At 43.4% G+C, this 13,092-nt stretch overlaps 1 protein-coding gene across 1 annotated transcript in view; it reads left to right on the top strand.

The window, feature by feature from the left end:
* The window catches only part of dym (dymeclin), a 56,403-nt gene extending 47,401 nt beyond the window's left edge, over positions 1 to 9,002 (top strand). Inside the window, exon 17 of the mRNA XM_071896738.2 lies at positions 6,553 to 9,002. Within this exon, the coding sequence (XP_071752839.1) occupies positions 6,553 to 6,702 (150 nt within the window). The 3' untranslated portion in view covers positions 6,703 to 9,002. The remainder of the gene's footprint in view (positions 1 to 6,552) is intronic.
* Positions 9,003 to 13,092: the final 4,090 nt, after the last annotated feature.

The following is a 13,092-nucleotide window of genomic DNA, read 5'->3' as shown; positions in this document are numbered from 1 at the left end:
ATGTGACAGTTAGTCATTCTGTCCGTCTGTGTCTGTTTGTGGGTGACCATTTGGATCTGTGTGTCAGTGTCCCTTTGTGTAGATGTTTAACTGTGTGTGCCGATGACTGTGCAGCCATGTGTGCCTGCCTTTGTGTCTGTGTGAGAGTGTTTGCACGTGTCATTCAGGCTCACATTCACTCTCCGCCATCTGAGTGCTTTGCTACTCCACAAGGCGATGTGAAGCGAGGAGAATTTGTGGGCTATGTCTCCTCGGGGAGAAGGTAGCCGCAGACCGGTCCATCGGTTGATGGTTCCATCGCTCAGCTCAACAGCTGTCTCTCTGCCTCTCTCATCTCTTCTTCATCTTTTCAGCTCATTCTGCTATTCCGCCCTCAGCATGAAAATCCATAGGTTGGATTAATGTTGTGTGCAATTATCAATAAATCGGTAATTACTCTGTAAAAGTACTTAGAAGAAGCAATGCTCTCTCGATTTTAGTTGTGTGTGTGTGTGTGTGTGTGTTTTCACATATACAGAACCACACATTCATATGTCAACACATACTGCCACTTGACAAAAGGTTGATCTATTTGTCTCTGTCCTATTTTGAATTCTGAATTCATGAAGTTTATCTGTTTGCTGCCTTGGAGTCCATTTTGGAAAGAAGCTGAGAGAGAGTTGCAAACGATATAAATAGTTTTAGATTCTACTGAAGCAACTGAGCCATCTCCTTTTAGTCCAGGGAAATCACTGAAAGTGGCTAGTGCAGTGTAGACACAGGACTACAAAAAGCCTACCAGACTTAGGGGCATTTACACAAGAAACAGACATGCAAATGAGTTCCCAACAGCTAGAAAGAGTTAACAGAAGGTGGTAAGTGCCCCAGGGACAACCCTGTTCAATACCTCGTCACTCAGCCGTCTCTCTCGCTCTTTGTGTCTGAGTGTGTGTTGTTCCAGGCTGTGTGAGGCTGAGTGGCTCTCATGGGCCGTGCCTGTGGAATGTGTTGTTTAGCCAGGCCAACTGAAATCGGCCTCATTGAGTGGTGATAGGCTAGGAGAGGAGACCGCCTGGCTCCTTAGGACGGGACTGGGGGGGGAGGGGGTCTGGCCATTCGCTACTCTGTACCTGGGCCTCCATAGGTCCAGTGGAAAGCCACTGACGAAATAGGTCATATATTGTGCTCACTCTTAGAAAACAACAGGAACACACTGTGTGCTTGTTTGTATTTGTGTGGGTGTGTATGTGTACGAGTGAAGAATTTCATTCTAAAATGAGATATTCACCATTACACCCGTTCTTAGGCCGCGGCCACACTGATCCATCCAAAAACGGACAGAATTATTGATTGTTTTGGAAGGTCAACATGGTGGGAGAGGCAGAACTACTGGAAGGCTTTACTCATAACTGTGCTACTCTGTAGAAAAAAGAAGATACAGACTATACAGTATAAATTAAATAAGAAACTGACCTGGAAAACCTTCTATCATCCCAATGTTATACCCAGCTTTCTCCGTTTTATCTTTGTTTTGGTCGTACCGTTGTCTCTGTGTTCACCGCTATTTTTTCCAAAACAAACATAGGAGTGGCTCTAATTGGCTAAACGGATGGTGACGAATCAGTCCGTTCAGAAAAAGTTCAATTGGGTTGAACTTTCTGTCTGTCAAAACGGATGTAAATCTGACAGAGACGGACGCATCGTCAGCTCTGTCTGGACAACGGACAGCTCTCATTGAAAATGAATTGAAATGAACAGACACAAGGGATCAGTATGGCCGCCACCTTACAAAGAGATTGCTGGCCTGAAAGTAAACTTACTAGTGATATAACTAATAAATGCGACGCAAATAAGCCTAGCACAATGGTTTTAGGCTGTAACGCAAAAGTAATGTAACGAGTACTGTAACTAATTACTTTCCCTGGGGAGTAATAAGTAAAGTAATCCATTACTTTTAAGAACGTAAGAACGGGTAATGTGTAATTTATTACTTTTTTCCAGTAACGACCCCAACACTGATAAGCATTGTGTGTGTGTTTAAAAGCGTGTGTTCTAATTTGCTCCCTAGCCACATTCTTCCCTGTCTGCCCGGGTCTGACAGCACAGCGGAGTGGAGAGGAGGGAAAGGAACACGGAGTCCTGACTGAAGATATGAGGCCAGCCAGTCAGTCTGTGTTCAGGGGCGAGGGCCCGACCAGCCAGGACCCATAACTAACTGATATGAGACTGGGCCAAGTGGGCCTAGATAGCTGCCAGACTGAGAACAAAACAGTGGAGGGAGGAGCGGGGGGGGGGGAGAGAGAGCGGGGTGGGGGTGAGCGAGGGAGTGTTGCGTTGAGAGAGGAAGCCCCAGTATAGACAGAATAAGAGATAAAGATAATAGTGGGGTGGGTGGGGGAAGACTACGGCCCTGAGGGAGGGTAGAGGGAGAGCTTGGAGCTTGGAGGCTGACTGCGAGCCAATCCTCTTTTTTTTCCCAGAAAGCACTGGGGCCTGGAAAGGGTGGCCTGTAAGGCATGTAGTCACATCTACAGACTACCCAGAAGCCCTGGCTCCAAATCCCTGGCTGCTCAGTCCAATCTGGAAGTAGGAGAAAAATGTTGGCCATTGTGTTGTGAGGATATTTTTTTTCTCTTTTTCGGTTTTTCTCATTTTGTATTCAGCATCCAGTGAAAACGTTTGGATGTGCACATATGATTGTATTTTCTAGCAGCCTGGTTCTGCTCCTATAGGCACTTGTCTAAAAGCTCTTTTGAATAAAAGATGTTCATTTTAGTGTCATAAGGTGTATCTTTTCACTTAATTTTCAATCTCTCGACAGCTTGGAAAAGTGGCCTTGGCGCATACAAATGAGCTCTCTTTATTTACTGCTACGTTATGCTAATTTTACACCGCACTAAGAGCCTTTATTGTTATTTGTAGAGGGCTTCTTTTTGCACCATTGATCCTGTTGTAGGAGCATTTTGTGCTTTTTGGTGGCAGTTGTATTAAACTATGACAAAAGCTTTATATATTGGGAAATAAATACTCAATTCAATTAAAACATTTTTAACTGAGGTAATATCATATTGAAATTATTTGTCCATCATGTCAACATTTTTAGAACATAGTTGTGTCGATCATTGGCCTTTCTGGTGTCGCTATAGGCAACAGACAGCCTGTGCCTTGGGATAGTATTATTTTCAATCCACTTGGTTGTTTTAGTTGCTGTAGCAGTTGGTGTGGTGTCTTTATTTTTTCTTTCACTGGCTGCATCCCCCCTCCATAGCCTTTCCATAACAGAATGAACCATGGGACCGCACTTGATTTTAACAGATATTATAATGCAGGGGTTGACATTAGCTTTTTCAGCCTATTAGTTTGTCTGGCAGTTCGTAGCTTGCTAGAAATCTGCGCCACTGTCAGCAACATTTACAACATCAGGGAGTCGGTACACGCAACGTTGGCTTGAATGGAAGCTTAGCAGCTAGCTAGATAGCTAACTTTCAATAGCTGTCAGCTGACTGTGTTGTGTTGCCACCATATCAGCTTACCTGTCAATCCAGGCAATAGCGGACTGCTCTCACATATAATGGAACATTTTTCTACTCGGGTGGCTACAAGTAATTCACTTTTTCTACAACACTTGTGTGTCTGCAATCTGAGGGAAATCCCGACACACCGAGCAGTTCATTCTGTCTTCATCACCTGCCCCCCCGCCCCGAATCACCCTCTCTTATTAATAATTCCTTTATTATGCTTCATTCCTTGTCATCTCCTACATCTCTTTGGTTTTTGCTCACTTTTTCTCTTTCTCTCTCACTCGTCTCCTCAGAGTTGAGCAGCATATCAAAGCTCGCGCTGCACAACTCAAAACTTGTCAACGAGTCACGCCTCTTAACAGCACGGTACTGGTGACATACTAATTACTGAAGCTCATACACGGATACACACAGTCGCACAGAGAGAACATTCGCCTAAATTCACATCAGAGTAGGCCTACTTGATTATTCGACCCATGCAGTTGTAATTTTTTTTACCTCGGGTGGGTGACAAATGCGTACCTCTTATCTGACGATGTTTTCCACTTAATTAATGTTGAATGCTGCAATGCATAATTTGACAGAAAAAGATGTGCATAAGGAGAAATACACACAAAAAACGTGCTCTCTGATTTATCAGGGGCATTTTTTGTTGCCCTTCTCACTGTAATTACAGGGACATTTTATGGACATTCAAGGGCATTTTTGTCCCAATCCTCTGCCTCTCTGACTGTACTTTAAAATCACTTTCCATGGTCTGGCCAGTGTCCTCCGAAAACAAACAAAAAAACCCACTCTTGATTCAGTTGCAGTCCAGTAGGGTTTGATAGAGCAGATAAACTCAAATTGTATCTTTTTATGTCCCTCCACCATGGTGCATGGTATGCAGGACAACATGTCGTCATGGTGACGTCTGTCTGCGTCTGTAGACACATTCTCATGAACACGATAACTCAAGAAAAATACATGATAGAAACTTCATACTTATACTACAAGTTCCCACTATAGAGTAGACCTTGCTGCATACAAATGCATATTAATGAGGAAAAAGATTTTCTTGAAACTGCTATAAGTATAATTTAAAATATTGAGTTCATATTAATACCACCCATGTGTTATGTGAAGACAAGTACATTAACATAGACATATTTGCTAATTCTACATTAATTAGTTTAATTACGGACCTAATTAGCATAACTGCTTATGTTTAATATATCATGGTGATCATGGCATTAGGCAGTGCCTCTTGTTTTGGTTTGCTTTTGCTTGTGAAATTACAGAGGTGCTAGATGAAAACAAAACAATTTGCAACCTAAAATGTAAAACAAAAAAATAACCTAAACAACAGAAAATCTAGAAACTATGAAAGTTGAAAATGTACATCCTTTATGCTAACAAGTGAAAGTGAACCTGGGGTAGAGAGCAACTGTCACTGCCAGTGTCATATGAACATAGTAGGAGTTGGTAAGCTCATATAGCAGACTTTGACAGATAGTCACACACACACACACACACACACACACACACACACACACACACATACACACACACGCATACCAGCCAGATAATACAGCCCCTGCATTGTGTCTAGCCAACACAATAGCGGTGGTGTGTGTGGTCTAGCCTCAGTAACCTGGCATATGGCCTGTGACCCTGTAGCCCCTCTGTCTGTGTCATTATGATACTGATAGTGTGGCTGTGGTGAATAGAGCCAGCCATGACTCAATAGACCTGACTATGGCCACCAAATAAAGGCCCTCAGCGTCTGTCTTTCACCGCAGACTGATTACTGTGTGTGTGTGTGTTCGTGCGCATAGGCATGTGCGTGTGTCAACAGGAGAATATAATGAGATACCGTTGTATTATTGATGCTCCTTTTTCTCCAGCTACCTGCTGTTCAGTGGGCCAGGAGAGGCTTGGTTTGGTCTGGGTGGGCTTGTTCATACTGAAGTGACTGTCTGGCCTGAACTTGGTGTAATAATAACTGCACAAAAATATTCACTTCAGTTGCACTTATCTGCCTTTTTTGTACATGTAATGGGGCTACATTGTGAAAAATTCAATTCACATATTAGGGTTTTGTTTAACCTTTGGCTGGATATAGCTTCTACAGGTTTTCCAAGTCCAGTCCCGTCTCTTTTCTCTCTTTTTCTTTCTCCAGATCAGTCTCTAGCATAATGGACACTAAAGCTTTACACTCTGACCTTAATAACCCGTCCAGGTCCTCCTTAATGAGTGTTGTGTCCACTAACAAGCCGTGTAAGCGGTGCTATCATGAGTCGCCTGAAATCAAAGACAAGCTGTAGCGCTCAGGAAATGCTCCATAGGTCACTGAGTCTAGTGGCTATTACTCAGTAATCAGGTTACCTAGCACTGTTCTGCAGGCCTAAATAATGTCATGATGATGCCATGATGACTGTTCTTTCAAAGGAAACCCCCGTGTTTGTTTTTTGGGTCTTTTAACTTTTATGTAGGCTATTAAATTCAGTTTTGTGCACTGAGCTCGGGAAAATCAACTTCTTTCTATAGCTCTTTTCTCATTAATCTCTGAGTAGCGACTCCACAAGCCCGGAGTGACTATCCACCTTCTGACTGCCTCATCCACTAAACAGTAGCTCCAGATATCCAGTCGCCTGCCGGGGTCAGGAGGTGACGCTGGCACATTAGCCAGCCCTTTAAGAGGTCAAGGGTCAGCCCACAGAGTGATACCTGTCACCTAGCCAGCTGTAAGCAATTTTACCTCACAGACAGATGGAATTACATCTGCCAGCGAGCTACTGTACCTGCCGAGGAATGATTCCTGAGCTAACCAGACACTTTAGCAGCACTTACAGCCTCCACGAGCCTACTGTCACTCCTGTGGTCACAATACTCTGATGTTTAGGAGTGTGTGATTGTCTTGTTGCTTTAAGCGTCTTTTAACATTTTGGTACCATCCTCTTTGACGTGGTTGGTACCGTTTGGAATGCAAATCTACCCCAAAATGTTATTCCCTACACCATGTGTCCTAACAGCTTCCCTTGTTTCTCTCTTTCTGTTTGTGTGTGAATAGAAGTTTCCAGAGCTGAAGTTTAAGTATGTGGAGGAAGACCAGCCGGAGGACTTCTTCATCCCCTACGTCTGGTCACTGGTCTTCAACTCTGGGGTGGGCCTCCACTGGAGCCCGCAGGGCATCGAGCTCTTCAGCATGGACTCTGGCTGAAACGCCACTGCAGCAGACTGTGTGTGTCTTCATCCATTTGGTGTAGAGAGAAAGATTGACAGAGTGTGTGTGTGTGTGGGTGTGTGAGTGTGTGTGCGCATTACCCTTTATATGTGCACGCTGCTTTGGAAGTGCCTCAACCTTGTACAGAATGCTGATTTTTTTTTTTGTTGTTGTTTCTTTTTTGAGGGAATTCAGCACAACCGCGGACCGTTTCCCCCTCTTCCTCATATCATAGTAAGTCCTGCGTGCTTCTACACTGTGAAGCTTCAGCCGCACTGGTTAGCTGTTCTCACAGCAGCGTCTAGTCATTTACACAGTCAGCCCCCTGTGGTGAAAACCTATTTCAAATCAGGTGTGCTTGATTTGCCTGTGCAGAGCAACTACACTTGATGGGTTCCACAGCACGTGCTAAGTATACCGCTTCTTTAAAACCTCCTGTTATTTTGTGGAGCTCCGAACACTGGCGATGGATAATCCCACATTTTTCTTGCTTACAGAGAAAAGGTCAATTGAAACAAATACACCTGAGCGAACGCTCATTTACTGCTGCACTGAACGCTGAGAGATGGTACCAGCTTACTATTATTCAATACAGTACACATTTCTTGAAAGAGACAGCATACATTTCATGAAAGTCCTCTATAATATTGAGTGTCAGGTACGATTACCTCACAAATCAGCTTTTTATTTTTACCCTGTGTTGCTCTCTGAATTCTCTGGAGTTTGTATAAATGATTTGTTTTTTAGGTCAGAGAAACAGAATTTTCAGAAAAGGTGAGATGATCACGAAAGTGGAGGACAGGACAAATGACTTGGCTCCATCTGTTAATTGTCCTCCTCCCCTCTGTTGCAGCGACCATTTGTTATCCCAGGTAGTAATGATGTTCTGGAATGGGACTTTGGGCTTAAGCCCACCAGTGCTACCTGGCTGCCACCTCCAATAACCCACATTCAATTACAGTTCAGTTAATGCTTAATTTCAATCCCTGGCTAATATTAGCACATGATCCTCAACCCTCATCAGTTTGATTCATCTGTCTTCACGTTCCTTCCGGCCCATTTAGTTGACTTTATCCTGTGTCTTTGTAATATCCATTTTTTTCTGATGGTAACCGAAGGCAAGTACTTTAACTAGGGCAAGGCATTAAAGCTATGTCCTATTGCGCATAATCATGGTTGTGTCTTTAATTTGTCACTTTATTTGCATGTTTAACTGGAGCCTTTGTATTAAATTATTTATTTTCATGTATGTTCATTTTTTTATATTCAACCAACCCCACCCCCACCCCCCCCCCCCCCCCCCAAAAAAAAAAACTTTACTGGTAATCGTAGTGAAATGACTGATGGTTCACAAAGGAAAATGGTGTTATTCTACTTTGAATCTTCCTCAGCTGGGAAGTTGGCTTTATATTATTATTATTATTATATTATTACATACAATATGACAACGGCTGACGTTTTCTGGCAAACATTGCTTTGAATATAGGAGTTGAAATAAAAATCTTAAATAAAAGCAACCTAAGTGTCACATGTTCATTGAGCCGTACAAAGTTGATTAAGAAATATCGTACCATTCAGGGAATTGTTATGATAGACATACGAGGGCCATGTCTGTTACCTTCCTCATTATCCTTTTTAAGATGTTACAGATTTTAGCGTCGGGACATAGATTTTATGTCACAGACAATACAGGAGGTGTTTGGAGTATCGCAATATTGCATGCTAACTCTTGAGTTGCCAACCGTGCTTCTATCGAATATAACGCGTTGGCTTTCTAGAGAAGCTTGGTTTGTGTTAAACGCTGTCTTCCCTGTGAAGACCTCTGCCTCTTCACCACCTCTGTTTCTACTACCTGCTGTTACAGAGCGGAGGCAAAGGCTTCTTCTCTCCCATCCCACCCAGTAACACGACCCTTCTATAGGGAGGCCATGACGTGCCGCGCCGTGGACAGCTTCTTTCTGTATATTTTATTTATTTAGGTTATCGGGAGCTGTTAAGATATTGACTTAATGGACTGCTAAACTGAACGCAGTTCTGGAGACCATTCTGGAGTGTCACTTTACTCAGGTAACTAGTACAGTGATGATGTTTGGGCCTTTTTTCTTTCCACCTTGTTTTCTTTTTTTATGGAGTTTCTCAGTACCTTGTTGGCTTATTTCACATACAGTGCTTTCTCTTTACCTCTGTACAGCAAACAACACAAAATCTTAAAAAAAATAATAACAAATTGAGGTGTTATAAAAATTCTGTTTTTATTTGCATCAGAGAATATAATAAAGTTCAGCAATGAATATGTCTGTCATGTCTTATTGTTGCCTGTTACGGTAATAGCCGGAGAGGGAGCAGAAATTGAGGCATGAAACCACTTAGGGGGAAAAGTTTGTGGCACAATGGTGCCCACTGTGTTGGTGGAGCTCCCATTTTCCAGGGGAATTTCATGCCTCGCGTCTCTATTGTATTGATTTTCATGCCTGAAATTCTCTTATTCTCAAGAACGATATAATTGATGCAATTTGATGTAAAGAATGGCCCATTTTCAGCCCAGGGTCACTGGTAGGTTACAGTAAGACGGCATGCATGAGGGAAGGCTATCCATTGGATCGGGCTGATGCTCTCTCTCCCTCTCCCTCTCTCTTTCTCTCTCTGTCTCTCTCTCTCTCTCCCTCTATCTCCCCCCCCCCCACCAGCTCCATTATAGCAGTGCCAGATGGTTGAGGGGAGGTTTTCACAAAGTGACATGGCCCTCCTTGTTCCTATATGGCGCAGGGTCACCTTACCAGGGGCTCCCATTTCAGGTGACAGCAGGAAGATGGATGGACCAGGGGATTCTGGGATGGGTAGTTTATTTATTTTAAAGGTTGGTTCTTTTTCCTCAAGGTTTAGGTTGGGATGGTGTGTTTGGTTCCACATGTGGATCCAGAGGCGGAGGAGGAGGGGGCGGAGGGGGTCAGAACCACAGCAGCATCTCTTGAGTTATGTAGAAAGTAGGGCACCAGAGACCAGTTTGCTGAAGTGGCTCTGTACTAGCTACTGGTTGCCCCTAGTGACACAGAACTCATTAATATGACAGATTACCGTGGTAACGAGGGAAGGTCGTGAGGCTCAACGGTTTTAAGATTACGTCACAACAAGGGGGAGGCAATGCTAGTTCATAGCATATGGAGACGCACTGAGGGTTAGATACAAATATTACAAATTTAAATAAAGCATACAGGCTCAAAATACATACAGAACTCAGTTTCACCTGCTGTCAGCCCTTGTATCAAAGGCTCACACAATAAACTTCTGAGTGAAAAAATAGCCCAACGTCCTGTTTCAGTGGAGGATGCTTACTGTAATCATGGGCCGGGCCTTCAAAGGGAAAACCATCCCAAAACAGAATTCACAGATGTAACTGACATAGCAGATAGTGTCCATATGGAGAGTTTCACCCGGCCTATGAGACGACAGCTAACCCGTCACTGAACTGCTAGAGGTCAGAGGTCACAGGACGTGACCTAATTCTGGTCACCTCACCTCAGGGATTACTCTGAAAGTCACTTTCCTCTCCCCGCGACCTTTCCCAGATAGCCTATACGTTACACTAATCCCTCTGACTAAAGTGAAAATCTGCCCTACAACAGAGTTATTGCGATTATGTTGGCCAGTGCAGCATTGTGAACGAAACAATAAAACCAGCCTTTTTTTTTTGTTGTTTTTTTTTGTTTTCAGCTTACTTTACACAAAAGACATCATATTCAGCATTCCTCAGGTGTGCTTTATAATTTAACCCTACAAATCTTTTAAACAAGCTTTATTTTTTTAATTCACTAATGAAAAACAATCATACATATGAATTATATCTGTTTTATTCTGAGCATATAACTATACTTTTAATTGTCAAGTTAATGGGTAGTATTGTATGTTATGTATTATCCATACTGATTATTTTAGACATCCCTGCTGTTTTAGACATCCCTGCTGCTCTATTTTAGACTCCCTGGGAAAACTGTCATTTTAGCAGTTAGGTCATAATAACATTTTGGCTAATCTACTGTATCTGAGTCTCTCCCAACACTGATGTGCAATGTCATCAAGCAATACTTTCTTTCTGCTCTACTGACGATATCGTGACGTCCGATTAGAGCTTCCTCATTTTCACCTTTGGGGCAAATTGTAAAATGTGGACTTTGGAAATGTTGGGGAATGTTTGGTAATTTCCTGTGACCTCTGACCTCTAACAGTTCACTGAAAAGTCACCTGGCTAAAAGTCTACAAGACAGGTCGACCTACAGCTAATGTAGGTCTGGGTCAATCTCTCTCTCTCTCTCTCTCTCTCTCTCTCTCTCTCTCTCTCTCTCTCTCTCTCTCTCTCGCTCTCTCTCTCATTACGGTGAAACCAGCACTTGAGACATTGACAGATGGTTGATTTTTCAAGACAATAAGCTGCGAGTAGAAGAACATCCAGCTTCTCCCTTTTCAACTGAGGATTTTTATTTTTTAATTATTTTCAACTGAGGATTTTTATTTTTTAATTACGCAGTGACATTTACGAACGTAGGCGTTTTGGTCTTTTCTGACACTGTATCAGATGTGAAAGAAGGGGGGGGGGGGGGGAGTCTCCTCTATCTTTTTAATTAAAGTTGTCTTATATTTATCGCCCTTATCTTAGCAACGACGAGCTCCCTGTGTGCCATCCTCATCCCATTTTGAGTGGAGCGGTTTAGACAGAATAAGCCTCTTTAATTGCATATGCATGACCCCTTGTCTGGAAGCAGTCACTGTGTCAATAAATTATAGTAAAGGCCAGGACTGCTATCTAGAATATTAATCATTGTTCTTCCTCTGTAATTGTTTTTTTTTTTACCCTATTGCATCTCTTGAATCAGCTGATAGGCTGTAGGTTAGGCCTATAGGCGGTTGATTGTACCATTTAATACTATCTTTTTTAATTAATATGGGGTGGGGTTTGACACAAGTAAGAAGATGAGTGTTGTAGCCTAATCTTTGTGATGCAAAACTGTTAAAATACTTAAACAAAATCTTGTCTCTCCTGCATCTCTTGCCTTCATCTACAGCAGGCTAGAATGCAGACAAACTCTCCCAGCCAGACTGAAATGGAAAACGGCGAGATAAAATAGCCTACTTCCTGGAGTCTGGAGAATAGACTTAGTTACACACAATAGGAAGGACAGGGAGTGGGGAAGGGAGGGGGGATGGGGGGCACTATGCGTCTGCAGTCACTTCCACAATTCTTCTGACAGACCTTACTGGCTGAATGATTGCTTCCAGACCACCTTAAAAAGCGGCGCAGCCCGCTTCCCCGTTTGGGGTTTTTGCGCTGCGCTCGTGCGGCGCCAGTGGGGGATCCTGGGACAATGTGGGGCTGAGCTATGGTACGGTGGCCGAGACGTGTCGAACGAACTGCATATCCAAAACGCTTTGCACATTCGAAAAACACAAGCGCATTAACGGAAAACACAAATGCAAAAATCACAACACAAATGCAAAAGCCACAGCATAACAACGGAAGTGAGCAACAACGGATGTTGACAATGAAACGGCCGACTACTATTTGGCGGACTAGCCTATTGCTTGCACATGTGGAAGAGGAAAGTTCTTGCCCGTTTGAGAAGTAATGAAACGTTGTTCACTAACGTTAGCTAACTATGATTACTGTCACTATGTGATTGTCACAAATGAGCAATGTTGTTCAATGTGCAGGCAATAATAGTCGGCCGTTTCATTGTCAACATCCGTTGTTGTTATGTTGTGGCTTTTGCATTTGTGTTGTGATTTTTGCATTTGTGTTTTCCGTTAATGCGCTTGTGTTTTTCGAATTTGCAAAGCGTTTTGGATATGCAGTTCGTTCGACACGTCTCGGCCACCACACTACGGACTGCAACCCCCTCTCCCCTCCCCCATATCCCCCCACCCCCACCGCCCCGTGCATCTCTCCCATCATCATTATCAGCCATCCATCCCTCTGCCCTGCAGCGACACTGGCTCACTGGCAGCCACATTAACATACTGCTGCCTGCACCTCCTCCCCTGGCCTACTGTCTGTCTAGCGAGCACAATTAGGCTACAGAGGAGCCACACACACACACACACACACACACCCTCACGCACATACACACGTGCTTTAGCAGTCATCCAACATCCATGCTAATAAAGCATATTGAACTGAACCCCCCCTCCCACCACACACACACACACACACACACACACACACACACACACACACACACACACACACACACACACAGCAGGCCGAGACCCCTGTGAGTGTCTGGGCTCTGCAGCGACAGATGCTATCGGCCTCTTCTGTTTTGTGGATTGAAAGGCGATGTGGATAAAATTAGATTATTTCAGACAGTTTGGTGTATTTTTTTTTTTTTATAGGCG

The sequence above is a fragment of the Centroberyx gerrardi genome, chromosome 2 (genome assembly GCF_048128805.1).
Source record: "Centroberyx gerrardi isolate f3 chromosome 2, fCenGer3.hap1.cur.20231027, whole genome shotgun sequence".
Classification (NCBI taxonomy): Eukaryota; Metazoa; Chordata; class Actinopteri; order Beryciformes; family Berycidae; genus Centroberyx; species Centroberyx gerrardi.
Note: the sequence above shows the minus strand (reverse complement) of the source record. Positions and strands in the feature narration are given on the sequence as shown.